The sequence below is a fragment of the Tupaia chinensis genome, unplaced genomic scaffold, assembly GCF_000334495.1.
Source record: "Tupaia chinensis unplaced genomic scaffold, TupChi_1.0 Scaffold000318_1, whole genome shotgun sequence".
In the NCBI taxonomy this organism is placed as follows: Eukaryota; Metazoa; Chordata; class Mammalia; order Scandentia; family Tupaiidae; genus Tupaia; species Tupaia belangeri.
In genome coordinates this window covers 820,240-845,190 of record NW_006159811.1, presented here as the reverse complement: position 1 = coordinate 845,190, position 24,951 = coordinate 820,240, and the positions used below count along the sequence as shown (strand labels likewise).

General features: G+C 39.1%; 1 protein-coding gene and 1 pseudogene across 26 annotated transcripts in view; one reads left to right on the top strand and one right to left on the bottom strand.

Moving 5' to 3' along the window:
* The window catches only part of SEC31A (SEC31 homolog A, COPII component), a 98,446-nt gene that overhangs the window by 57,171 nt on the left and 16,324 nt on the right, over window positions 1-24,951 (bottom strand). For 18 of the 26 annotated variants that reach the window (XM_006151411.2, XM_006151423.2, XM_006151424.2 and 15 more), the window contains exons 1-8: window positions 24,779-24,945; window positions 14,820-14,902; window positions 13,804-13,927; window positions 12,088-12,286; window positions 8,640-8,735; window positions 7,044-7,184; window positions 4,531-4,673; window positions 3,114-3,213 (exon numbers count right to left, since the gene is read on the bottom strand). In XM_006151411.2, coding sequence (XP_006151473.1) covers window positions 3,114-3,213; window positions 4,531-4,673; window positions 7,044-7,184; window positions 8,640-8,735; window positions 12,088-12,286; window positions 13,804-13,927; window positions 14,820-14,898 — 882 coding nt within the window. In that variant the 5' untranslated portion in view covers window positions 14,899-14,902; window positions 24,779-24,945. Of the gene's footprint in view, window positions 1-3,113; window positions 3,214-4,530; window positions 4,674-7,043; window positions 7,185-8,639; window positions 8,736-12,087; window positions 12,287-13,803; window positions 13,928-14,819; window positions 14,903-16,783; window positions 16,803-18,895; window positions 18,917-24,521; window positions 24,694-24,778; window positions 24,946-24,951 lie in introns of those variants that run through there. The other 8 variants (XM_027773032.1, XM_027773033.1, XM_027773034.1 and 5 more) reach the window with 8 other exon arrangements.
* Window positions 5,010-6,338, top strand: LOC106735168 (60S ribosomal protein L31 pseudogene; annotated as a pseudogene).

The window sequence follows — 24,951 nt, the reverse complement described above, 5'->3', positions numbered from 1 at the left end:
ACCCTACAGTGAAAATCTCTAAAAAAAAAAAAAGAAAAAAAACTGATCCTGGGGGCAACAGGTGGTGTGGTGGTTAAGGGTGCTGGACTCCCATAGGGCCAACTGTGGTTTGAGTCTCGGACCTGGAGGATAGCTTTCTTGCTTTTTCTCTCTCTCTTTCTTTGTCCTTCTCTGGTCAAATTAAAATAAATAAATAAATAAAGTTAAATAAAATAATTCTTAAAAAAACGACAACAACAACAAAAAAACTGATCCTGAGAGAAAAGAACTTACTGAGAAATCTGGTTTTTAGAAGGGAAAACATGTACACACCATTTCTTTTGCTACAGATTCCTAACAGAATCTGGTGTTAACAACTTCTTTAGAAAGAAAAAGATGGAAGAAACTGTAGAAAATGGATGATATATGGGGCCAGAAGGTGGCATGGTGGTTGAGGCACTGGACTCCAACATGGTTGACCATGGTTCGAGTCCAGGACCTGGCAGCCTGCTTTCTCACCTTCCCTCTCTCTCTGTCTCTCCTCTATCTATCTCTGGTAAGCACAGGTATGCTATAGCAAAAATGATGATAAAAAATAAAATTAATTCATTAACTTAAAAGAAAGAAAATGGGCAAAATAAAACCTTCAGAATGTTATCTTTGTGATTAACTTGAAGTTAGTATGGTTGGAATCACTATTTTTAAGAGCAAAAGTTTTAGGCCTTATGGAATGTTAAATGAACTTAACTTTGGTTTTATGTGACATTTAAAATGTTTTTTTTTTTTTTGGTAAGTAATCAGAATTTAAAAAAATACATTTAGCCTGTTCATGTCTTTGATGTTTATGCTGGTTGATGAAATACATAGTCTGAGGGGCCAGCAGGTGGCACGGTAATTAAGGTGATGGACTCCCATGTGGCCTACTATGGTTCAAGTCCCGGAGCTCGTGACTGGCTTTCTCACTTTCCTTCTTGCTCTATCTCTCTGTCTCTGATGGGCACACATGCTCTATAGAAAATTTAAAATATATGTGTGTGTGTGTGTGTGTGTGTGTATTTTTTAAATATACAGTTTGATGATACTTAAATCATTTGCCTATTCCTAATTTCATTTGAATTCAAAATCTAATTATTTAGGGCCAGCCCCATGCTCAGTGGTTAAGCCCTGTGCATAGGGAGCCAGATCCCACATGGGTGATTGTGGTTCAAATCTTGGCCCCAGAAGCTTGAAAAATATATTAGGTACATGTGCGTTTATACCCAAAATTCTGATGGGAAGGAGAAATGGACGAAAAAAGACTGTGGCATGACCATGTTCCTACTGGGGGTTGGGGGATGCTCTCTGTCAATAAAAAAAAAAAAAAAAAAAATCTAATTTTAAAAATTGCAGCATGCGGGACCAGCAGTTAGCGTAATGGCTATATTGCTGGACTCCCACGTGGTTGACCGTGGTTCAAGTCCCGGACCCGGTGGCTTAAACTCACGCCGGGCACGTGTGCGTGTGTGCCCGAGATCCCAAGAGGAGAATGGAGGAGAAGGGATTGTGGCGTGGCCATCCCCCATGGGGGGTGATTTCTTGCTTTCTGTCTCTCTGGCGAGCGCACGCACCCTATAGCAAAAACCTCTCCAAAAAAAGAAAAAAAAAAGTTACAGCATGCAATAAGTCTACTCCTTCAAAGACCAAGCACGCACAATTACGTTAAAAATTCATTTCGTCAAATTTTATAACTGAAAAACTATGATAGAACAGTAAGTTCTATGCATTATGAACTTGTAAAATGCAAGGTTTTTAATATCTGGTCTATAAATCATGAGGTAAAATTTATTATTTTTTTCTCATCTCTTCTTTTTTTTTTTTTTTTCAAAAAAAAAAGATGGAAGGAAGATGGAAAGGGAAAGTGAGAAATCAACCTCCAGAGGGAATGGCCACAGCACAATCCTTTCTCCTCCATTCTCCTCTTGGCATTTTGGGCAGGTATGTACATGCACCCAGTGTGTTTTTTAAGTCTCTGAGTCTGGGAGTCTAACTATGGAGTCAGCCCTGTGGGATCCAGCTACCTTAGTCACCTGTTGGCTCTAACTTTAATAGTTCTATATTTTTACAGCTATCATTACATCCAAACACTTTAAGTCAGAAATCAAATAATGTTTTTGTTTTTATTTTAACAATATAAATTATTGAATACATTCTTCATTGCTATCAACATTCTATCTGAAAAACTACCAAAGCATTCATAATAATCTACCTTAACATATAAAAGGTAAAAGTATAAAAGGTGTAATTAAGAACAGCGAAAAGGTCACATACCCAAAAAAAAAAAAAAAAAGGTAGAAAAACTGTCCAATATTGGGGCTGGCAGGCAGCATGGTGGTGAAGGGCACTGGACTCCCACATGGCCAACCACAGTTTAAGACCCAGACCTGGCAGCTTGCTTTCTCACTATCACTCTCCATCTCTCTGATAAAATTGAATACTACTACTACTATTAAATTAAATTAAATAAATAATTTTTAAAAACTACTCAATATTTAACAATACTAAAAATAATAGTTAAGAGATTTTTACTCCAAAGCAAATAAAATTATGTGATATTGATATAGCATTTATATTTTCTAATGTAGAATTTCCTACATCTAAATTTTGATGGGCAGGGCATATGATAAATATCATATTGTAAATATTATATTCTTCCTTGATCATTGAGAAGAGTGACTGAAAAACTGTACTTAACAATCTCCAAAAGTCAAAAAGTATCTTCATAAATGGTAAAGTAGGAAAAAGACCCAAACATGAAATCCTACACCCAAGATACCGATTCCCACATGGGAAATAAGACAAACGAAGTACCTGTGATTCTAGGTAATAAACAAATTTTATTGAAAATGGGGAGAAGGTGATTACTAGTCTCAAATGTATTCCTTCAGTAATTGATGTCTTCTGGCTGAGATGGCTGAGCTTAGATAACATTCTTGATAAAATCTCTGGTGGGTTAACATCTCACAAACACCTCTATCTACTTTTACATCCCTTCCATTATAATAATGCACTAAAGAACTCACAGGAAAAATGCCTTATTTAGCTAGGAATAAAATATTATAAGAATTAAAAAGTTGAGAAATACTTCCTCCCCTTACCTCTCCTGTGTTTGGGTTGGAACAGAGAATCTTAGCATCTTTTCCACAGCTCAGCAACAATTCAGGATCTGCCATGCTCCAAGCAATTGCCAAAATCCCTCTATTTAAAAAAAAAAAAAAAAAGAAATGAGTAAATTATTAATCTTGAGCAAACCAAATTTCAGAATTATTTCTGTATAGGCTTTAGAGACTCATACACAGCTAACAGAAGTATAACTTAAAGAAATTTTTAAATTATTATTTAATTTTAATGATTATTATTATTATTTTAAAAATTTGCTGTAGGGCACATGCTCTCATCAGAGAGACAAAGTCAGAAAGAAGGATGCCAGGTCTGGGACTCAAACCACAATTGGTCATACGGGAATCTAGAACCTTAACCATCATGCCACCAGTAGGTGGTGATGATATAAATCTAATTTTATGTAATCTTTCTCAAGGCAATTCAGTAACGCATATACACTTTGATAATTACAGTAACACAGTATATCCAAGACAGTGCACACTGTCTGACAAAAGAATCTTAAACAAATGCCTAGCAACAAAATCTGGCTTGGTCACCCTAAAACACACAGGCATGAATCTAAGTACCCATGATCCAACAGGATGAAGAACTGGAAAGAGACTGTGGCATGACCAGACCCTATGGAATCCCTTGCTCTCTCATTTTCACGTGCTCACACACAAGCCCTAACATCAATTTTTTAAAAAGTTTTTTAATTTAGAGAAACTTAAAATACAGCATAGGAAAATAACCCAATTTGTTTGATAAATGTCTTTTGTTCTCAGCATTTTACTTTTAAAAAGTTGAAACCTGGGGCCTGTAGGTGGTGTGGTAGTTAGGACACTGGACTCTCACATGGCCAACTGTAGTTGAGTCTCGGGCCTGGTGTCTTACTTTCTGACTTTCCCCCTATCTCTCTGGTCAATTAAAATAATAATAATAAAAATAATTAAATAAAATACTAATTAAAACAAAAAAGGTCAAACTTTTATAAAAGTTATATAATAGCACTGGGGCCAGCTATGGTGGCATGGTGGTTAAAGTGCTAGACTCCCACATGGTCAACCATGGTTTGAGTCTTGGACCTGGTGGTTTGGAAATCACACTTGGTATGTGTACATGCATGCCCAGAGTACTGAGAAGAGAATGAATTGTGGCATGGCCATCCCCCCGGGGTGTTACTTCTCACTTTCTCACTCTCTAGCTCTCTCTGTGTCTCTCTCCAGAGAGTACATGTGTCTTATAGCAAACCAAAAACAAAAAGAAAAGCAAAACAGAAAACCCCCCAAACCATTAAGCAATCTCTTTCAAGATAAAGATAGATCCCTAGTTTACAAAAAACTTTTCTGATAATTCAAAGTAGTAAATAAAGACGTTTTAGAAAATAATTTCCTTGGGATAGCAGTCTGATACCTGGCATGGTTTTCCAGGACTCGAAGTGGGGAGGAGGCAAATCGAAGATCCCACATCTGGATCACTGGTAACCGGTCGTCCTCAGAGGCAAGCACCATCTGGGTGGCAATATCAGGGTGCCATGCCAACCCAGAGCAATGCATCTGCAGACAATTACGGATTCCTTTTATCAATGTCATTACTGTATGAAAAGCCAAAACTTGAAGTCTATGCCCTTACTGAGACAGTAAAAAACAATCATCCCTGGCTTAATTTAAAAAAAAACAAAAACAAAAACAAAACTTAAAACTACTCAACTTTATTAAGCAGTCTTAAACAGTAGTCTTAGAAATAAATATGTCAGTGTTTTCAATTCATCCAGTTATTTGATACACAAAACCATCCTAGACAGAATAATTTTACACTAAAAATAAGTTTTACTATCAAAATTTTAACTACAGATTAAGTTTTACACAGATTTAAAATGTTTTACTCTCATAAAAATAAATGAAAGATTTTAATAATGACAACAACATAAAACCACACACTTTTCCGCTACTTTATTAGAAAAAAATCAAGGCAAAATGTCTTCAGCAACAACAACCATTTAAATTTTCATATGACAGGCCAGATAATGGTGCAGCACTAAAACACTATGCTCTGCAAGACAGACTCACATGAGAAGGCTGCTGGTCTGAGTCTAGAGACCTCCCTGAGTATGTCAGGCATGCTTGTGACCATGGTCTGAGCTGGCTAAAGCTGGGGGGCAGGGGGAATCATGGTGTCAAAATCCTGTCAACAGTGCTGTACCTTTTTTCTCCCTCTCTCTGTCTCTCACAGATATGGAATGAATAACTAAATAACTTTTGAAAGAAGTTCAGATTCTATCAACTGTTCCAAAAGATGACCAAAATGCTTACTGTATGCTATAGTCCACTGAAACTTCTATTTTAAAACTCCTGACTCAGTCGAAAAACAATACTCTCAGGGTTTATTCTTCTAAACAGTTTAACTGTTGTTACATATATATTCTCCAACCTAGGAAAACTTGTTTTTCAAAATGTCCAGTTGACCAACATGATTAAAAACAAACAAAACAAGTCTCTAAACTGTGTCTATTTTACTTCACTTGATGATACACAAAAAAGGAATGTGTCAAATTCAAGATTTAATGTGTTCTAGAACAGTATCTACTCAGCAAGTAGAAGAAAGATATTAGCTCACTTTAGCAATACTCTTTAAGAGGAACAGAAAAAGCCAGGAGTCTGGAAATTATAAGTTACAGATAAAAAATTTCCAGAAGGGCTTTGCAGCTTAGGCCAGGCAGAATGGCTCCTGCAAAGAAGGGTGGTGAGAGGAAGAAGGGCCGTTCTGCCATCAGCGAGGTGGTGACCCGAGAATACACCATCAACATTCACAAGCGCATCCATGGCACGGGCTTCAAGAAACGTGCCCCTCGGACACTCGAAGAAATCCGGAAATTTGCCATGAAAGAGATGCGGACTCCAGATGTGTGCATTGATACTAGGTTCAACAAAGCTGTCTGCGCCAAAGGAATAAGGAATGTCCCATATCGAATCCATGTGCGGTTGTCCAGAAAATGAAATGAGGATGAAGATTCACCCAACAAGCTCTACACACTGGTGACCTATGTACCTGTTACCACTTTCGAAAATCTACAAACAGTAAATGGGGATGAGAACCAACTGCTGATTTTCAAATAAAGTTATAAAACCAAAAAGAAAAATTTCCAGCAAGAAAAATCTACACATTCTAGGAAGAGCTAAAGATGAGTTAAAAGTTGTTGCAATGCAGTGCCCGCAGGTGGTATGGTGGTTAAGGGCGCTGGACTCACACATAGCCAACCATAATTCAAGTCCCGAATCTGGCAGCTTGCTTTCCCACTTTCTTAAATTAAAATAAACAAATAAATGAAGTTGGGCGTGGTGGCGACCGCCCTATGGCAAAAACAAATAAATAAAGTTAAATAAAATAATTAAAAAAAAAAAAAGTTGCTGCAATGCTTTGAAACAGCTAGCAAAACAACCAGTATATTATGGAATAAACCTTTTTTCCTTTTTTTAAACATGGGCTCATCAGAGAGAGAGAGAGAGAGAGAAACAGAGCCAAAGAGGAAAAGTAAAACACCCTCCAATGGGACACAGCAATCTCTTCTCCTCCATTTCTCTACCCTGTAGGGATTTTAAGCCCACATGCACACATGCTCAAGGTGTTTTTCAAGCCACTGGGTCTCGGATTTGAACACAAGGTCAACAATGTGGAATCTGGCTTCCTTAACCACTAGCCCAAGGCACTAGCTCTATCTTTTTATCATTAATAATATCCCACATGGTTTATTGGATATTTACTTATTTTCTCTAAGGGGAGAAAAAAAAACACATTCATTTCAACATGACTGATCAATGAAAGATAGGATCTGCCTGTACAGAAAGTGATTTGATATCAACTATGACAACACAGTAATACTACAGCAGAAATACAGCATTTTCATCACAAATCAATCATGTACTTACCCTGTTACTATGATCACTGACTTTGATGATTGGTTCATTTTTTCTAAGATCCCATACGGTGGCCCGGCCACTGGGACTGGCTGATGCTAAAATGTGCTGAACTTGCCTGTTCCACGCAATGCAGCTGATGTCTTCTGGGGGCTGCAAAGAACAAACTACTAAAAACCCATTTTCTATTATACTAAAATCTAACTGTAAAATCTGATCTTTCATTTTTGTTTTTATTTGCCAGAGGGTGTGTGCACTTGCTGGAGAGAGACGGGGGTGGGGAGAGTGCAAAAGCACCCCCTGTAGGGGATGGTTAAGCTTCAATCCCCACTCCTTCATTTCTCCTTTTGAGATTTTTTTTTTTTTTTGAGAGGTTTTTGCTATAGGGCGCATGCACTCGCCAGACAGACAGAGACAGAGAGACAGAAAGCGAGAAATCACCCCCCAGGGGGGATGGTCACGCTGCAATCCCTTCTCCTCCATTCTCCTCTTGAGATCTTGGGCATGCATGCACACACGCCCGGCGTGAGTTTTAAGCCGCCGGGTCTGGGACGTGAACCGCGGTTGACTACGTGGGAGTCCAGTGACATAGCAATTACACTAACTACTGGTTCCCTCCTTTTGAGATTTTAGGCACATGCACACACATACTCCTGGAAAGTTTTGTAAGTTGCTGGGTCTGGGATTCGAACCACAGAGTCGGCCATGTGGGATCTAGCTGCCTCAACCACCATGCCACCAGCTGGCCTGATCTTTCATTTTGAAAAACTAATCTCTTAAAAATCTGATCCATTTATCCCACAAATTTGCTTTATGTTCCTACACTGTCAACAGGTACAACAGTATCATTTAAAATACAAGTATATGGCACTTCCAAGTATTTTATCTTTTCTAATATTGTCCTATTCAACAAGCATCTATTGAATTCCTGCTACAAACTATGTACTGTTTTATTTATCTATTCATTTACTTTTTTACAAATGTTGCAAGGTACATCATGGACCACAGAGTGGGTGTTGGCAAATACTAGAGACAACCAGGCAGAGCAAAAGGTACAGACTGGACCATTAGAACAGCACCCTGTAATAGCAGGACATGGGCTATTGTTAGGCCGCCTCTCCTACTGCCAAGACTGCCAGTTCCAAAGGCTCTCCAACTGGAATCCATCCAACATAAACTCAAGGGAAGACAGGGAAGGCTGCTTTTACCCAACTTATTGGAAATACTCCAAACAGGAAAAGGTGTTAAGGTTTTGTGTTTTTTTGTTTTGCTTTTACAAATATAGAGTAGCTATCACACATACAACAACAATTATACTTTACCTTAAAAAATTATTAACAATTTTTGTCCATTGTGCATGCCTAGCACAGTGAGGAGCAGTGTCTACAGGGAACAGAGGCTAAATAAATATGTATTTCTTCAAAGTATCAGTGAGAAGAAATACATATTTATTAATACTTTCCTATAGTGAAGTTAAATCAATCATATCTAAGTAATTTTTTTTTTCAAGTGTATATTTTGTGTGAAAAAACTTAAAATGGATATAAATAAGTTTAGGAGACCCACTTTTGGTTATTTTAATTACATTGATGAAAATCAATATGATACCTGTGTTTTGGCTCCTGGTGTCATTGGAGTTGCAAAGTTGTTGAGATCCCAAATGTAGATTTCAGATTCGTTAGCACCAGAGGCTACCAAATTAGTCTGTAATAAGAAATAATTAATAATTAAACAGTACTTATGAATAATAAAAAGAACGCAGTCCATACTCTGTTCACAGCTAGAAAGAAATTTTAGCATACAATTTTTCTATTTAATTAAAAAAAGCAAAACACATATGCATGAATTCCTTAATAATTATATGTAATAATCCTCCACCAAATTAAAATAGTTCTTAAAGAAACATAAAACTCTGACTAAAAAGGAAGTGTCTATTGAAGACAGAAAAGCATTTTTTTTAAAGGTGTTTCGCTTTCTTTTTTTAAATAATTATTTGTTTAATTTTATTTGTCATTATTATTATCATTTAAAATTTGCTATGGGGTACATGCACTCATGAGAGAGAGAGAAAGAGAAAGTGAGAAAGCAAGTTGCCAGTCCAGGGACTTGAACAGTGGTCAGCCATGGGGGAGTCGAGTGCCTCAACCACCATACCACCTGCTGGCTCCCTTTTTTTAAGTTTTAAAGTCTCTTCCTTTGTGAGAATGAGACAGAGAGAAAAAGACAAGTGCTCTCAGCAGAATCGCATGCTACAACACTCTCAAGCCTTCCTAGCTCACCAGGATCATGGGTGTGCATGCCTGGCAAGTACAGGTTGATCAGAGAACCAAACCAGCAACCTCTCATGTGAATCCAGCTTACTTGAGCAGTGTGTTACCATTGTGCTATTAAATCAACCCCCTCAAAACTATCAGGCTGCCTGGAAAGTCATGACATATTTTTCTGTTTTTGCATACAGAAATACATCATGACTTTCCTGACTACCCAATAATTTTAATGCAAGACATTATAGAAAAGAATAATTACGTGGATAAACTTTTTTATTTTTTTGGAGAGGTTTTTGTAGTGCGGGTGTGCTTGCCGGAAAGACAGAGACAGAGACAGAAAGTGAGAAATCACCTCGCAGGGCAATGACCACACTACAGTTCCTTCTCTTCCAGCCTCCTCCTGAGATCTTGGGCATGCACACACACATACACACACACCCGCCATTAGTTTCAAGCTACTGGGTCTGGGACTTGAACAGTGGTCAGCCATGTGGTAATCCAGCAACACAATCACTATGCCATCTGCTGGTCCTCAAGATTTATTTTTTGGTTGCTATAATCTAGTATTCTATTATCTCAAAATTCTTATTAACCTATGCATTTATATATTAATTTTCGGTAGTGTTTATGAAGGTTACAATAGAAAGAATCCTCTTTTTTTACTTGCTGGAAGGCACATGTACTTACTAGACAGAGACAGAGAGAAAAGGCATCCCAGAAGTTGTGGTAACTCCACAATCCTTTCTCCTCCATTTTTCTATCCTGTCAGGATTTCAAGCATGCATGCACATAAGCCTAGGTATGTTTTTCAAGTTGCCAAGACTGGCACTTGAACCACCCAGTTGGTTCCCTTACCACCAGGCCACGGGCTAGTCTCTTCTTTTTTTTTTTTCCTTTGTTAGAGAAAGAGGGAGAAGAGGGAGAAGCATTCCCCAAGGAGATGGAATCATACTACATTCTCTTCTCCTCCATTTCTCCATCTTAATCAGGATTAGGGGCACACATGCACATGTGCCTGGTGTGCTTTTTCTTTTTTTTTTTTTAAGAATTATGTTATTTAATTATATTTATTATTAATATTATTATTAATTTGACCAGAGAAGAGGGAAAGCTGCCAGGTCCAGGACTCAAATCACAGTCGGCCATGTTGGAGTTCAGCATCCTATCTACCATGCCACCTGCCACCTCCCTGGTGTGCTTTTTCAAGCCACAGAAGCTGGAACTTGAACTGCACAGTTGATCAAATAGGATCTAGCTCCCTCAACCACTAGGCCATGGGGCAAGCTAACAGTAAAAAAAAAATTGTAAGGTTTATTTGTTAAATTGGTGTCATATTTGTATAATTTCTAGTTTTTCCATCAAGTGGTAGTCTGTCATGAATACAAGATTTCTGAAATAACAAATAATAAATCAATCAAGACACCACTGTACCAGACTAATGATGACTTAGCAACAACTTTTTTTTTAAACTATTTTTTTAGTTCTATTTATTTATTATTTGATCAGAGAGGGACAGAGTGAGAGAGAGTAAAGTGAGAAAGCTAGTCACCAGGTCCAGGACTTGAACTGTGGTTGGCCATGTGGGAGTCCAGTGGCACTATCCACCAGGCCACCTGCTGGCCCAGCACCAACTTTTAAAAGGGAAAGTTTCTAAAATACAGATCTCCTAATTTTTTTGTTTGTTTTGTTTTTCTTTTTTCTTCGGAGAGGATTTTGTTATAGGGCACATGTGCTCGCCAGAAAGACAGAGAGAGACAGAGAGACAGAAAGTGAGAAATCGCCCCAGGCGGGGATGGCCATGCTGCAATCCCTTCTCCTCCATTCTCCTCTCAAGATCTTGGGTACACAGGCACACGCGCCTGGCGTGAGTTTGCCGCCGGGTCTGGGACTCAAACTGCAGTTGACTACATGGGAGTCCAGCGACACAACCATTATGCTAACGGCTGGTCCCAGGATCTCCTAATGTTTAAAAAATGTCCACAGTAGCTGGACCTGTGGCCAGAAAGTTAAGGGAGCTAGATCCCACAAGGTGGACCACACAGTTTGAATTCTGGCTCTGGCAGCTTAGAAAACACACTAGGCACATGTGTGAGTGGCTCAGATCCCACAAAGGATGGACAAATAGAAGACGGGACTGTGTCATGACCACACCCCATGGGGAATGCCTTCTTCTTTCTGTGTTTCTCTTGGGCAAGCACACAGGCCCTCTGGCAAAAAAAAAAAAAAAAAAAAAAAAAAAAAGTCCAACAAGATGGCATGACACCTTCAGACACCTGGAATTAAAACTCTCTGCCTGATGTCTGTATCGTTAGTATTATTCACCCTGATCCCAACTCTGAACCCACTATTCGTCAAACAAGCATATTTATTCAACAACCTGCACAGACAGTTTTAGCTTTCAGTTCCAAGACTGAGGTATAATAGATTCATACACTTCACAGAAGATTCAAGAGGGGTATGAGTACCACATATTTTAAGAATTATAAATGGGGACCAGCAGATGCTCTAATGGTTACAGTGCTGGACTCCCACATAGTCAACCGTGGTTCATGCCCTGGACTTGGCAGCTTAAAACTTACACCAGGCACTATGTATGCATGTCCAAAATCCCAAGAAGAAAATGGAGGAGAAGGGATTGCAGCATGGCCACCTTCCCCCTAAGCCCCAGGGGCTGATGTCTTGCTTTTTGTCTCTCTGTCTCTCCAGCAAGAGCATGTGCCCTATAGCAAAAAGAAACTCTTAAAACACACACACACACAAAGAATTAAAAGTGAATGTCAGAGTCTAACCTGGAAAATGTTTACATCCAAGGCTCTCACAGGGCCAGTGTGCTTGTCATTCTGGGCAATTACCACTTCCTTGTCTCCAGCTATAATTTTAGAAGGATCATAAAGAATAATATTTCCATTTTCACCACCTGCAATCAGAACTCCAGAGACATCTCCTTTGGAATCCATCTTATGAGGCCCCCAAATCAACTTGTGGTACCTTAAGAAGAAAATGAGTAAAGAGGCTCATTCTTCAAGTCAAATAAGTATAGAGAATTTGAAATTATACAATTTAACTTTTTTTCTTTTCATAAATACTCCAAAAATGTTGCTTCCCCTTTGCTCCTGCTAACGATGCACACCTTAGGTAAGCATTTCACTTTTCTTTAATACTCCTCTCTCTTGATTTGATCTTATAATCCTTAAAGGGCAAAAAGCTTTATAGACATAACATACTGTAACATAGTATTTTTGAATTGTGTTAAAAAATATGAGTTTGAGAATGGTTTTAACATTTAGAAATTGTAAGACCCTGTGGGTAAGTTAATCTTAAATTGCCTTTGGTTCATCTGTGAAACAGAGATAGTTAACCACTTTGCCTTAGAAAAATAAACTCCATTTGACTACAGAAAGTGGTCACTAATGAGTGGTGTGTTAAGTAATAAAGATATTATGGAGGTCATCTGCAATTTTCTATGTAAAATACATATATATACATATATACACACACACACACATATATTCTGACAGTAAAAAAGTGACATCAAAATTATGCTTACTGTGACACATACCTCTACTGATAGAGAATAAAAGACTATGGCCTTCAGGACCAGCAGTTGGCGTAATGGCTATGTTGCTGGACTCCCATGTAACCAACTAAAGTTCAAGTCCCAGATCCGGTGGCTTAAACTCACACCGGGTCCCTGTGTGTGTGTGTGCCCAAGATCCCAAAAGGAGAATGGAGGAGAAGGGATTGTGGCGTGGCCATCCCTCCTGGGGGGTGATTTCTCGCTTTCTGTCTCTCTGGCGAGTGGACACACCCTATAGCAAAAACCTCTCCAAAAAAAAAAAAAAGACTATGGCCTTGCACAAAGATGAAACACGAACATACCATGGGTATGTGTGATGGTTCAAAGGTGACAGGGAGAAAAACTGCTAGACAAAATCTGGGATTTCCCAATACAGTGTGAGGGTGCTGTAGTATATAAGCTGTCCCGTGAAACTGCAAAATCTGAGTTGTATTTGGTTAACTAAAGTATAGTGTCTTCAAAATGCATGAGGATATTAAATTCATCAAACTCATTTTATTACTTCAATGAAAGGTGACCCAAACACCTAGTGTATCAGAAATCACATCAACATTCTCTGTGAGATGTTATTGCTAAATATAGACAAATACAAAGAAGAAAATAAAAATAACCTATTCAGAAATAATCACTATTAATATCTTCTTAATAGAACTCCTTTTTCTAGTCATATCTATCTTTTTATAAATAGGTCAGATAAATTAGATAGAACAAAAAATACTATACAATCAGTAAAAACATGGAAACTAGAGCCTCTTATATATATATATATAATTTTCATAAAAAACTTCACTCACATTTTTTTTTTTCCACAAAATACTTCGTGTCACTGATGGTATTCCTTACAGTTTCTAATAAAGGCATACTTACAAAGTAGGTAGCAACTACATAAAATTACATAATCACATGAATTGAAGGCTGAATCTCATACCTGTGAGAGGAGGAAAAAGTAGCACAAGATTTCATATCCAAGGATGGATCCGAAAGGTCTAATTCAAATATCTCAAGGGAAGCACTGGTACTAAATGTTGCATCCAACTGCTGAGCAGATGTTCCTATAGAAAATGCATTTATGGTAAATGCACAGTCAAAAGTAAAAGATTCAGAGAAAAGTGTAGAACATAGAAACGGAAAGCGTGTTTCTCGATGATCTCACTTACGAATGCTGCCTCAGTAGCTGAAACCTCAGCACACATGTCATTGAACAGATGCTCAAATCACTATGGCAGTGAGATTCTGGCATAGGACTGAGAGATGATGTTTCTAACAGTGGGTGGTGCAGGCAAGTTTTTTAAAATGGTCCTATGACTTACTATATCTATGCATAGTCATTTTTGGTATAATTTCAATTCTTTTTACATAAAATGCTACATCAAAATTGGTCTTCATTCACTCAAATTGATACTTACTGTCTTTTGCATGTCATTGGTTGTGCTTAATACTGGAGGGATAATCCCTGTGAAGCGGGAAAGTTACTTTATACTGAACACATCATGATCAATGCTATGATATACAGATGCTATGAAAACACACAGCAGAGGGACCAGCAGTTAGTGTAAATGGCTATGTCGCTGGACTCCCATGTAGTCGACTGTGGTTCAAGTCCCAGACCCGGTGGCTTAAACTCACGTCGGGCGTGTGTGTGTGCATGCCCAAGATCCTGAGAAGAGAATGGAGAAGGGATTGTGGTGTGGCCATCCCCCCTGTGGGATGATTTCTCACTTTCTGTCTCTCTGCCTCTCTCTGTCTTTCTGACACGCGCCCTGTAGCAAAAACCTTTCCCCCAAAAAAAACCACAGCAGACAAGGAAAATGGAAACATCTTGTAGGGAGGAAGCGTCTGAGGAGATAAGTTTAAATTGAGTCTTCTAAGCATGAATAAGCTATTTAATAACTGTAGAAGAAAAGAAATGAGGTGACCCATTCTCATTCTCTCTTTTGAACTTACCTGTAGCTAGGTAAATGGGGTGATTCTGGGCAGGGCTCCATGCCTGCATGGCTGTACGATCTACTTCCTTTAACTTCATCCTGCTAAAGAGAATATTTTACATAGTACTGAACATGTAACACAGAACACAAAACGTGTTTTACATAGAAACATACTAGATAAGCTGACATAACATTAACATCCAAGTGTCAATAAATTAAACTGGTTTAGTTAACATTTGTTGGAAATATTCAGTATTAGAAAGAAGATAGGGGTCAGCAGGTGGTATAGTGGTTATGGTACTAGACTTCCACATTGGTGACCAAGGTTCAAGTCCTGGACCTGGTGGCTTAAAAATCACATCTGATGCATGTGTGCATACGCCCAGAATCCCAGGAGAAGGGACTGCTATATGGCTCCCCCCGGGGGGGGGGGAGGGTTGTTTTCTCACTTGCACTCTCACTGTCGTCCCCCCTCCTGCAGTGAGCAAACCGCATCCTATGTCAAAAACAACAACAACAAAGATAAACTTGATGAACTATTTTGAGACAAATATCAGGTTATTCTAACTGTTGAGACATTATTGTCCTTAAATTGGAAAATTAATCTGGAAAAATACTCCACTAAAACAATGCAGGGTAGTAGGGACCAGCAGGTGGCTTGGTGGTTAAGGTGCTGGGCAGTCCCACATGGCCAGCCGCGGTTCAAGTCCCAGACCTGGTAGCTTGGTCTCTCTAAGTTTCTCTGTCTCTCTCTCTGGTCAATTTAAAATAAATGAATGAATAAACAAAATTTTTAAAAAAACAATGCAGGGTAGTATCTGAGAAACTAACAAATTATACAAATCTCAGATGAGTGACAGTGTATCAGGAAAAAAAAGCCACATAATAAACAAGGTGCATTTTTCTGGAGTAGGATTGCTCAATGGTAAGAGCAGTTTCAAAAATTAATTTTAAATTAAAATAGATTTAACTACAGAAAAGAATATAATATCCCCACAGATTTTAAAGTAAAAAAAAAAAAATTTTAGAAAACTGATCACTTGGGGGCCAGCAGGTGGCGTGGTGGTTAAGGGCACTGGACTCCCACATGGCCGACTACAGTTCCAGTCCTAGACCTGGTGGCTTGCTTTCTCCCTTTCTCCCTCTCCCCACCCCTCCCATATTCTGCCCCTCTCTGGTCAAACTAAAATAAATAAATAAAGTTAAATAAAATAATTATTAAAAAAAAAAAAAGAAAACTGATCACTTAAAGCAACAATCCCACATAGACTTGTTTACATAGTTTCTCTCTCATAAAAGTTACTCTGATGGAAAATTTCATATATTTTTTAAAAAAATCTTTGTTATTTTTGCATAAGTACATTCACATGCATAGCGCTCCGTTATAAGATGCCCCGTAATTCAGTGACCTAGTCTGACAGTGAAGAACATCTGAACTGTTTTTTGCTATTTCACAAACAAAATGAACGGTCATATATACACAGTATTTCATTCATAAGCACGGATAGCTATAAACTTCTGGAAGTAAAATTGGTAGGTTGAAGGATAACTAATATTTTAATTTTGATGAATATTATCAAGTTGCCTGCCATGGCAACTGTACCTTTTCATACTCCCCATAGTAATAAATTATTATCTAAAGCCATACAGTTTTATCAGAGTGTACTGACACAATTTTAGATTTTTACCAACATAACAGGTAAAAACTTAGCTGTGTGTAGTTAAAATTTGCTATACCTATAAACGATGTAGAGCATCTCTCTACATGATTATGTGTCACCCATATTGCCTTTTCCATTACCTTTTCTATTATTCTATTCATATTATTTGCCCATTTTTCTATTTGGATGTCTTTTGATTTTGCTTATGAATATATATATGTCCTTCATAAGATTTCAATATTTTAAACATGGGCTGTATTTTTTGGAGCAGTCTTAGGTTCAGAGAAAAACTGAGTCAAAGGTACAGAGGGTTGTAACATACCCCCACCACCAACATCCTGCACTGAAGTGGCACAATTTTTTCTTCTTTTTTGAGACTTTTGCTTAAGGTGCGTGTGTTTGCTGGAAAGACAGAGAGAGGAAGAGACAGAAAGCAAGAAATCAATCCACCAAGAGGGATGGTCATGTCACAATCTCTTCTCTCCACTCTCCTCTCAGAATCTTGGGTACAACAATTCATGCCCAGCATGAATTTTAAACCACCGGGTCCGGAACTTGAACCGTGGTCGACTATGTGGGAGTCTAGAGGCCTAACCATCGCTCCATCCCTTGGTCCCAGTGGCATATTTTTTCAGTCCATGACCAATATCTACACATCCTCGTCAGTCAAAGTTCATAGTTGATATTAAGGTTCCTGCTTGGTGTTGTATACTCTAGGGATTTTAACAAACGTATGACATGAAGCCATCATTACAGTATCATACTGAGTACTTTACTTTTCCTGAAATCCCCTGTGCTCTATCCTTTAATCCCTCCCTCCCTAAATACAGAGCTTATACAGTAAGTTTTTGTGAACTGTCCCTAGGATTTAAAAAGAAGAGGTGTCCTGTTTCCAGAGTTCAATATACATGAATCAAACCTACTTTACCAACTTAACAATAGGTCTTCTCTACCCTTATTGCTGGCCATTTGATTTTTCCTGGAGTAGAGCAGTAAATTACAAGTCCCCCTACTAATAATCCATTTGTGTATTTCCAGCTTCTTCTGAAAATTCTGCTTCATGAAAGTTACTTTGTTAAATATTCACTGTGTAACACATTATCTTCATGCAGTATCCTTCTTTGCCTGACATGCCTTCTGACATGCCTTCTGACCTAAAATCCACATTGTCATATTAAGATCTTATTAAGATCAATAATCTAGCTTTTTTTATTTGCCTTCATATGCACATTTATGCCTTTCTCCACTTCTAAACCACTTTATTTTTAGTAGTTCTCCTGAATAAATTTTTTAATCAGATTTTGCTTGATGATCTACTTGGAACATCTTTTCAATAAATGAGCTAAAGCCATTAAAAATGTGCTAATATTATAGGCCGCCAGTCAGGCAGCATGGTGGTTAAGGCTGCTGGATCCCACGTGGCTGGCTGCACAGTGTGAGTCCCACATGGGGAGGCCCAAAAAACACACCAGGCGGGTGTGCATGTGCACCCAAAATCCTGAGAGGAGATAGAGAAGGGACTGCAGCATGGGGAGTGCTTTCTCTCTATGTGTCTCTTCCCAGCGAGCACACTTGCCCAATAGCAAAATTACAAATAAAATGTACTGATATAGTAAATGTAGTTGGTCTTAGTTTTATATTTTGCTTGTTTGGCCTTATAATATTCAAAGTTTTTCACTGTTATTTTCTTTTTATGTAGCTATCTTTCTCATAATTAGGATAATTTGTTCTAATACATGCTTCTGGTTCTATCTTTATAACTATGGTATATAATCTTATTTAATACCTTCAATCTTCTATTTCTTTAGAAAGTAATTATTACCTCCTGCATGAAAATTAGCACTAATGAAACTAGCCTGTATAATCTTATTGCCCTTTTTGCACTACACAGTTAAAGTCTATAGTATTATCTTACCCAGTGCTTACCTTTGTACCGCTAAATATGCTTCTATTTCTAATAACTGATTTGTCAGCTTTAAATGATGCCCTTTGACTCCCAGTCAGTATAGACATGGCAATCCACAAACTTACTGTATTTCCAATTTTCTTTCTACTTCCTCTTTATTAAAAATAATCTTGTCAGAGGATGCAGGCATTTGCCAGAGGGAGAAAAGGTACCTGCCGATGGGACATGGTCATACTACAATCTCCTTTCCTCCCTTCCTTTTTCTCTTTAGGATTTTAACCATGAAATCACCCTCCAGGGGGGATGGCCACACCATAACCCTTTCTCCTCCATTCTTCTCTCAGGATTTTGGGCATACACACATATGCACCCAGCATGAGTTTCAAGGCACCGGCTATGGGACTCAAATCGTCATCGACTATGTGGGAGTCCAGCAACATAACCATTTCGCCATCAGCTGGTCCCTCCACTTCTCTCTTTTATTAGTGGTATAACCAATTCCCTCATTATTGGACATTTAACATTTACCTTTTATTCCTTCTTCCTTATTCACACTTTGTTTAAGTCTCAGGTCTGTGGCTACAAAAACAGATGACACTGGGACCAGCAGGTGGCGTGGTGGTTAAGGTGCTGGACACTCTCACATGGCCGACTAGGGTTCGAGTCTTGAATCTGGTGGCTTGCTTTCTCACTTCCTCTTTCTCTCATTCTTACCTTCTGTCTCTCTCTGGTCAAACTAAAAAAATTAATAAACAAATGAATAAAATAAAAATAAATAATTATAAAAAAAAAACAACAGATGACACTGAAGCCTTATATTCAGTACAAATTAATGTAGTGGAATATTGAGTACTAGGACTAAGAAATACACTTTTATAAATAAATGCTTTCAATTTCCAGTTATGCATTTTATGTTCTTGTAAATTTGCTTCTCTCTTTTAGTAAATGTTACATATTAACTAAACATTCATGAATTAGGTAGTCCTTGTACCTTGCTCCTAGAGAACATGTTTTGTGTTTTTTTTTCCCTTTTAGAAATGATTCTGAAGACATTTTATAACCAGTTTCGTCTAATAATACTTTCTCCTACTTTTTAAATAGGAAAAGATCTTTTAAACAGTTAAATATTTAAAATGATATATTCTGACTGAAATTGGTCTTTCTAATTCATCAGTCTATTTGTATTCTAAATATCAGCATAGATCAACCAAAGCTTTCTGCACATCTCTGCTACTTAATTTTGAGTATAAAAAGCAGTAACATCTGATTTGAAAAAGACATTATTGGGGCAAAAGACATTATTGGGGCTAGCAGATGGAGTGGTGGTTAGGGCACTGGACTCCTACAGGGCCAACGGTGGCTCGGGTCCTAGACCTGGTAGCTTGAAACTCATACCAGGCGCATGTGCGTGTGTGCCCAAAATCCCAGGAGGAGAGCAAAGGAGTAGGAACTGCGGCGTGGCCATCCTCCCCGGGGTGACTTTTCACTTCCCCTCTGTCTCTCTCTTTCATGGAGTGCACACACCCTGTGGCAAAAAACTAAAGGACATTCTTTATCTAGTTAGTGAGACAAGAGGAAACAGCTGGCAAAAAGGTAAAAGTGGGGGGACCCAGCAGATGATGTAATGTTTACATTGCTGGACTCCCACTAGTCGGCTGTGGTTCGAGTCACACCAGGCATACATGCGTGCGTGCCCCAGATCCTGAGAGGACAACAGAGGAAAAGGGATTGAGGCATGGCTGTCCCCTCTGGTGGGTGATTTCTTGCTTTCTGTCTCTGGTGAGCGCACGCACCCTATACCAAAAGTCTCTCTAAAAAACAGGGAAACTGGGAAATATAAAATTATGTGCTAAGTGAATTTTATAAAGAGGTTATTTACTTAAAGCCGAATGATGTCTGGCCCGTTTGCAGTGGTGCAGAGAGTGGGGTGCCGCTACATTATACTGTAGCTATATGAGAGGACCCTGGGTTCAGGTTCTAAACTTGCTGGCTCTAGCTGTGATCTGAGCTGCCCAGAAGACCTAGGGGAGTGGGGGGTTCCAGCACTGTGAGACTCTGTTGAGGTTACTATTTGTCTCCCTTTCTCCTTCTCTTTCTTGAAATAAATGAATAAACTTTGAAAACAGACATCTTATTATAAATAACATGCTTAAAGTGTGATACTAACAAATACAAAGCTTTAAGGGACTATCTAGATCAGTGCTGACTAGATGATCTCGACAGTTTCATATAGGACCTGGAGCTCGAACTTATTACTAAAGGTTAGGACAGATGACCGGATGAGAAAGAGGACAATCACATAAACAAGGGCCAGCCCTAAAGCACAGTGGTCAACCACAGTTCACATTCCGGCCCCGGCAGGAAGCTGGGCACATATGCGTGGATGCCCCCAATCCTGGTAGGACAGACAAAGGAAGGAAAAAGGACTGTCATAGGACTATGTCCCATTGGGAGATGTGCAAGCTCTCTTACTCGTTCTCTCTCTTTCTAGCAAGTGCACATGCCCTCTGGCAATGGAAAAAAAGAAAAACAGGTCCCTTTTTCACTTTCTCCAAAACTGCAATTCCGCCCACCCCCCCAGGAAAAGCTTAGAAAACTAAGTGTTAAGTTTTTTGATTAATCTCACAATAGCAATAATTTTTTAAAATAACTAACATGTCAAAACATTTACTGGGACCAGCACATGAAATAATGGTTATGTCGCTGGACTCCTACATGGCTGACTATGGTTCAAGTCTCAGACCCAGAGGCTTGAAACTCACACTGGGTATCTGTGTGAGTGTGTCCAAAATCCTGATAAAAGAATGGAAGAGAAGGGATTGCAGTGTGGCCATCCCCCTGCTGAGTGATCTCTCGCTGTCTCCATGTCTCTCTGTGTCTCTCCAGCAAGCGCACATGCCCCATAGCAACAATCTCTTAAAAAAAAAAAAACCACGTACTAGTCTATGTGTTAGACCCTCTCTATATAAAGTACATTATCTCGTTTAAACCTCATGATAGCCTACGAGGTAGCCATCCTTACTCCATTTCACAAATGTAGAAACTGGGACTCTGAGAGGTTGTAACAATGTATCACCTAATAAATAGAGCCAGTAGTCAAACTGAATATTAACTCCAGAGACCAAGCTTTAACTAGGTGATATAACCTCCTAATCCCACTTTTCCCTAACATAGGACAATTTCTACACTATATTTCTTTTCATCTTAATTTCATCATGCATGGTAATTGCTTTGATTCCATCATGTGCCCTAGTGTTTGGCCATTAGCTGTCCCTTGTAAATATTAATATTACTTGAACTTGTTGAAGTAACAAGAGCTTGGAGTCTGGAGTTAACCTTCCATGATCAAACTTGACTCTGTTCCTTCCTGATATGTACAAATTATCTAAATTCTGTGTCTTAATTTCCCCAAATATAAACAATTTGAAGATATGACACTCGGTATTTATTAATCTAAGGCCCTCTTGAAACTTAAAGGATGAATTCACCCTTTGGAGATGAGTATGGACAGTGGCAACAGTACTGCTGGAGAGCACTGCGTATACATGAAGTCTGCAAAATGTTCACAGAAAATGCATATTATCAAAATACTAGGCATTGATTCAATTTTGCATCAAAATAAGCTCATACTTTAATTCCAATTTTTCATAAGCTGTTTGAAGTCTTCGTGTATAGACAGTACTACAGTAGCCCAGAACTATAATACTGGGTTGTCAGGAAAGTCATGATTCAATTTCACATAGAAAAACATGTCATGACTTTTACAATTCACTATGTTATGTGGTCTGAATCTAATTCACCAAAATATAATTTATCTATCACGGTAATTCTCAAAATTACTAAGAATGCTAGGCAAATATAGCTTCACTTGGATACATCTGCATTTCCTCCTCTCAGAAGTGATCATTCATTTAGTTATAAATTATTTTCTTAAGAAAATGAAGAGGATTTGGGACCAGCAGATGGCATAATGGTTATATCACTGGACTTGCCTATAGTTGACCACGGTTTGAGTCTCGGACCAGGTGGCTTAAAACTCACGCCAGGCACATGGGCATGCATGTCCAAAATCCGGAGAGGAGAATGGAGGAGAAGGGAGTACTGTGTGCCCCCCCCCCGCCCCCCACCCCCCAACTGGGAGTGATTTCTCACTTTCAGTCTAGGTCTATCTCTCTCCATCTCTCTGGCAACTGCACGTGCCCTATGGCAAAAATGTCTCACAAAAAAAAAAAAAAAAAGAGGAGGATTTGGATTAAAACCACATATATTTCTCAAATGAGGCTTTAAAAGCTTCGTGCAATCTTTTTGATACCATGCGATTAAAATTCATACTACCAAAAGTCGTGATTTAAGAAAAATTATGTTCTAGACTAGGACTTGTGTATTTCATTCACCTTTCTGCAATAGCTGCTTTTGATTAGGTGGATACTTTTAGCTTTATGCTTATTTTTGAAGTGCAAATTTTGTGAAGCAATTTTAAAACTCAACAGTCTATTCTCTGAAAACCCATAACCTTACAATGCTATAGACAGAGCTGATACATATCTCCAAATGTTAGCAAAAAGTTAAAGTGGTAACAGAATCAGAAAGCTGACTTCTGAACTAGGAATACAATCCCTGACACTTTAGTAAAAATCCATTCTGTGTGGACAAAATATCTCAGTATGGGTTGAAACAATTTTTCTAGAGGATTTATTTAATATCATCAATATTCTAGGCTCATCTCACTTGGGTAGAACCAAATCACAGAAAGCAATTGTGCAGGGAACTAAACTGTGTCATACTAATCCATGGTAAAAATTAACCTGAGGATAACATTTCTAAAAACAATGTAAAATTCAGCTTAGTAATATCACCTCATCAGAGTTTTTAACTTGGAATGTGTAAACCTCATGCAATTACTTAGCAAACCCTATGTGTGTATGTGCATTTTTCCAGGAAGATGACCCAATGCTTTCATGAGGTTCTCAAAAGACAGTGGTGTCCTGGGACCAGCAGTTAGTGTAATGGCTAGTCCAGTCACTGGACTCCCATGTAGTCAACCGCAGTTCTAGTCCCAAACCCAGAGGCTTAAACTCACGCCGGGCGCATGTGCATGCGTGCCCAGGACCCCGAGAGGAACATGGAGGAGAAGGGATTGCGGCATGGCCATCCCCCCTGGGGGTGATTTCTCGCTTTCTGTCTCTCTGCTCCTCTCTGTCTTTCTGGTGAGCATACGCGCCCTATAGCAAAAACCTCTCAAAAAAAAAAAAAAAAGACAGTTGTGTCCTAAAGGCTGAGAATCAGTGCTTACTATGGATAGTTTACAACTTTCTTCTATTCTTATGTTATTGGTTTCATAAAAGAACGTGTTTATGTAAGATTATGCATATAATTCCAAATCCATTTCCAATTTGACATTTCCCAAATAACTGGATTTCAGTTAACACAAACTTACAACTACAAAAGGCACTTTAAGTTATCCAAAAGTTCATAGAGACAGCAAACCCTTCCAAGAGCTGTAATTAAGGGATAATGAGAAGCAAGAAGCATGAAAGAACCACTAAAAAAGGAGCGTATGCTTTGGCCAGTTCTTGAATAATAGGGATGTACAGAAAACCTAAGATATTAAGATACAAGGAGGAACCTCTCATTATCGATTAAATACAACCACAATTTCAGGCAAAGAAAACCAAATTTTAGTTTTTCTGTAGTTAGAAAAAAGCATAGAGAAAAAGATATGTCGAAAACCTTCCCATCATTGCAACTTCAGAGAGACCTATCAAAAGTAGTAAACTTAGTTCCTTGACCTCGTAGAAAAGTTCACAATGTCCACACGTCCAAGCAATATATATGTATTTTTAATCTTACAGCCCTCTGTTTATGGCTGCAAGACTTCTTAATAACAACTTATCAACAAAAAAATACACTTGAATGAGTCTTCCTTACAAGTACAGGCTGCGACTGGCGACTACTGGCCTTAAAACAATCCAGTTCTGGTTAAATGACAGCAGCCTTCGGTTCCAATCTATGAACCTTTAAGTTTGGCAGCAGTTCAAATACAAACAAAAAATCCTAATCAAACTACTCAACCAGAATAATCCTGAGGCCGTTTCCTTTCCTTGGCCGTGGGGACCGCACCTCTTTGTGCACAAGGGTCTGAAGGTCTCCTAACCTCAAACTCCAGTGGCCAGCCCTGGTGCGACTCCTCAGCAGGACACCCTGTCCGGAGCCTCCAGGGAGCGCCTGCTCGGCAGTGTAAACGTCGGCGGATGCGGACGGGCGCGATCCCCGAAGGACTCCTGACAACAGGCGTTGTCCCGCCGGGCCCGAAATCAAGACCAGGGGCGCGCCGTCCCCAGAGACCGGGCCTCACCCCGGTGTGGCCAGCAGGGACAGAGGCCGGGGTCCCGGCTTTGGCTTGAGCTCTACCTCGAGGTCCGACAGCCGGCGAAGAAGGCAGGAGGAGACGGGCGGACACACCTGACGGGGACCCTCAGCGACCGGTTCCTGCGTTAGCTCGGCGCCCTTCTTGCTCTCCCAGCATTCGCCGCCGCCCCTCCTCCCGGCCCAGGGCCACCTCCACGTTCCGCTCCAACGCGGCA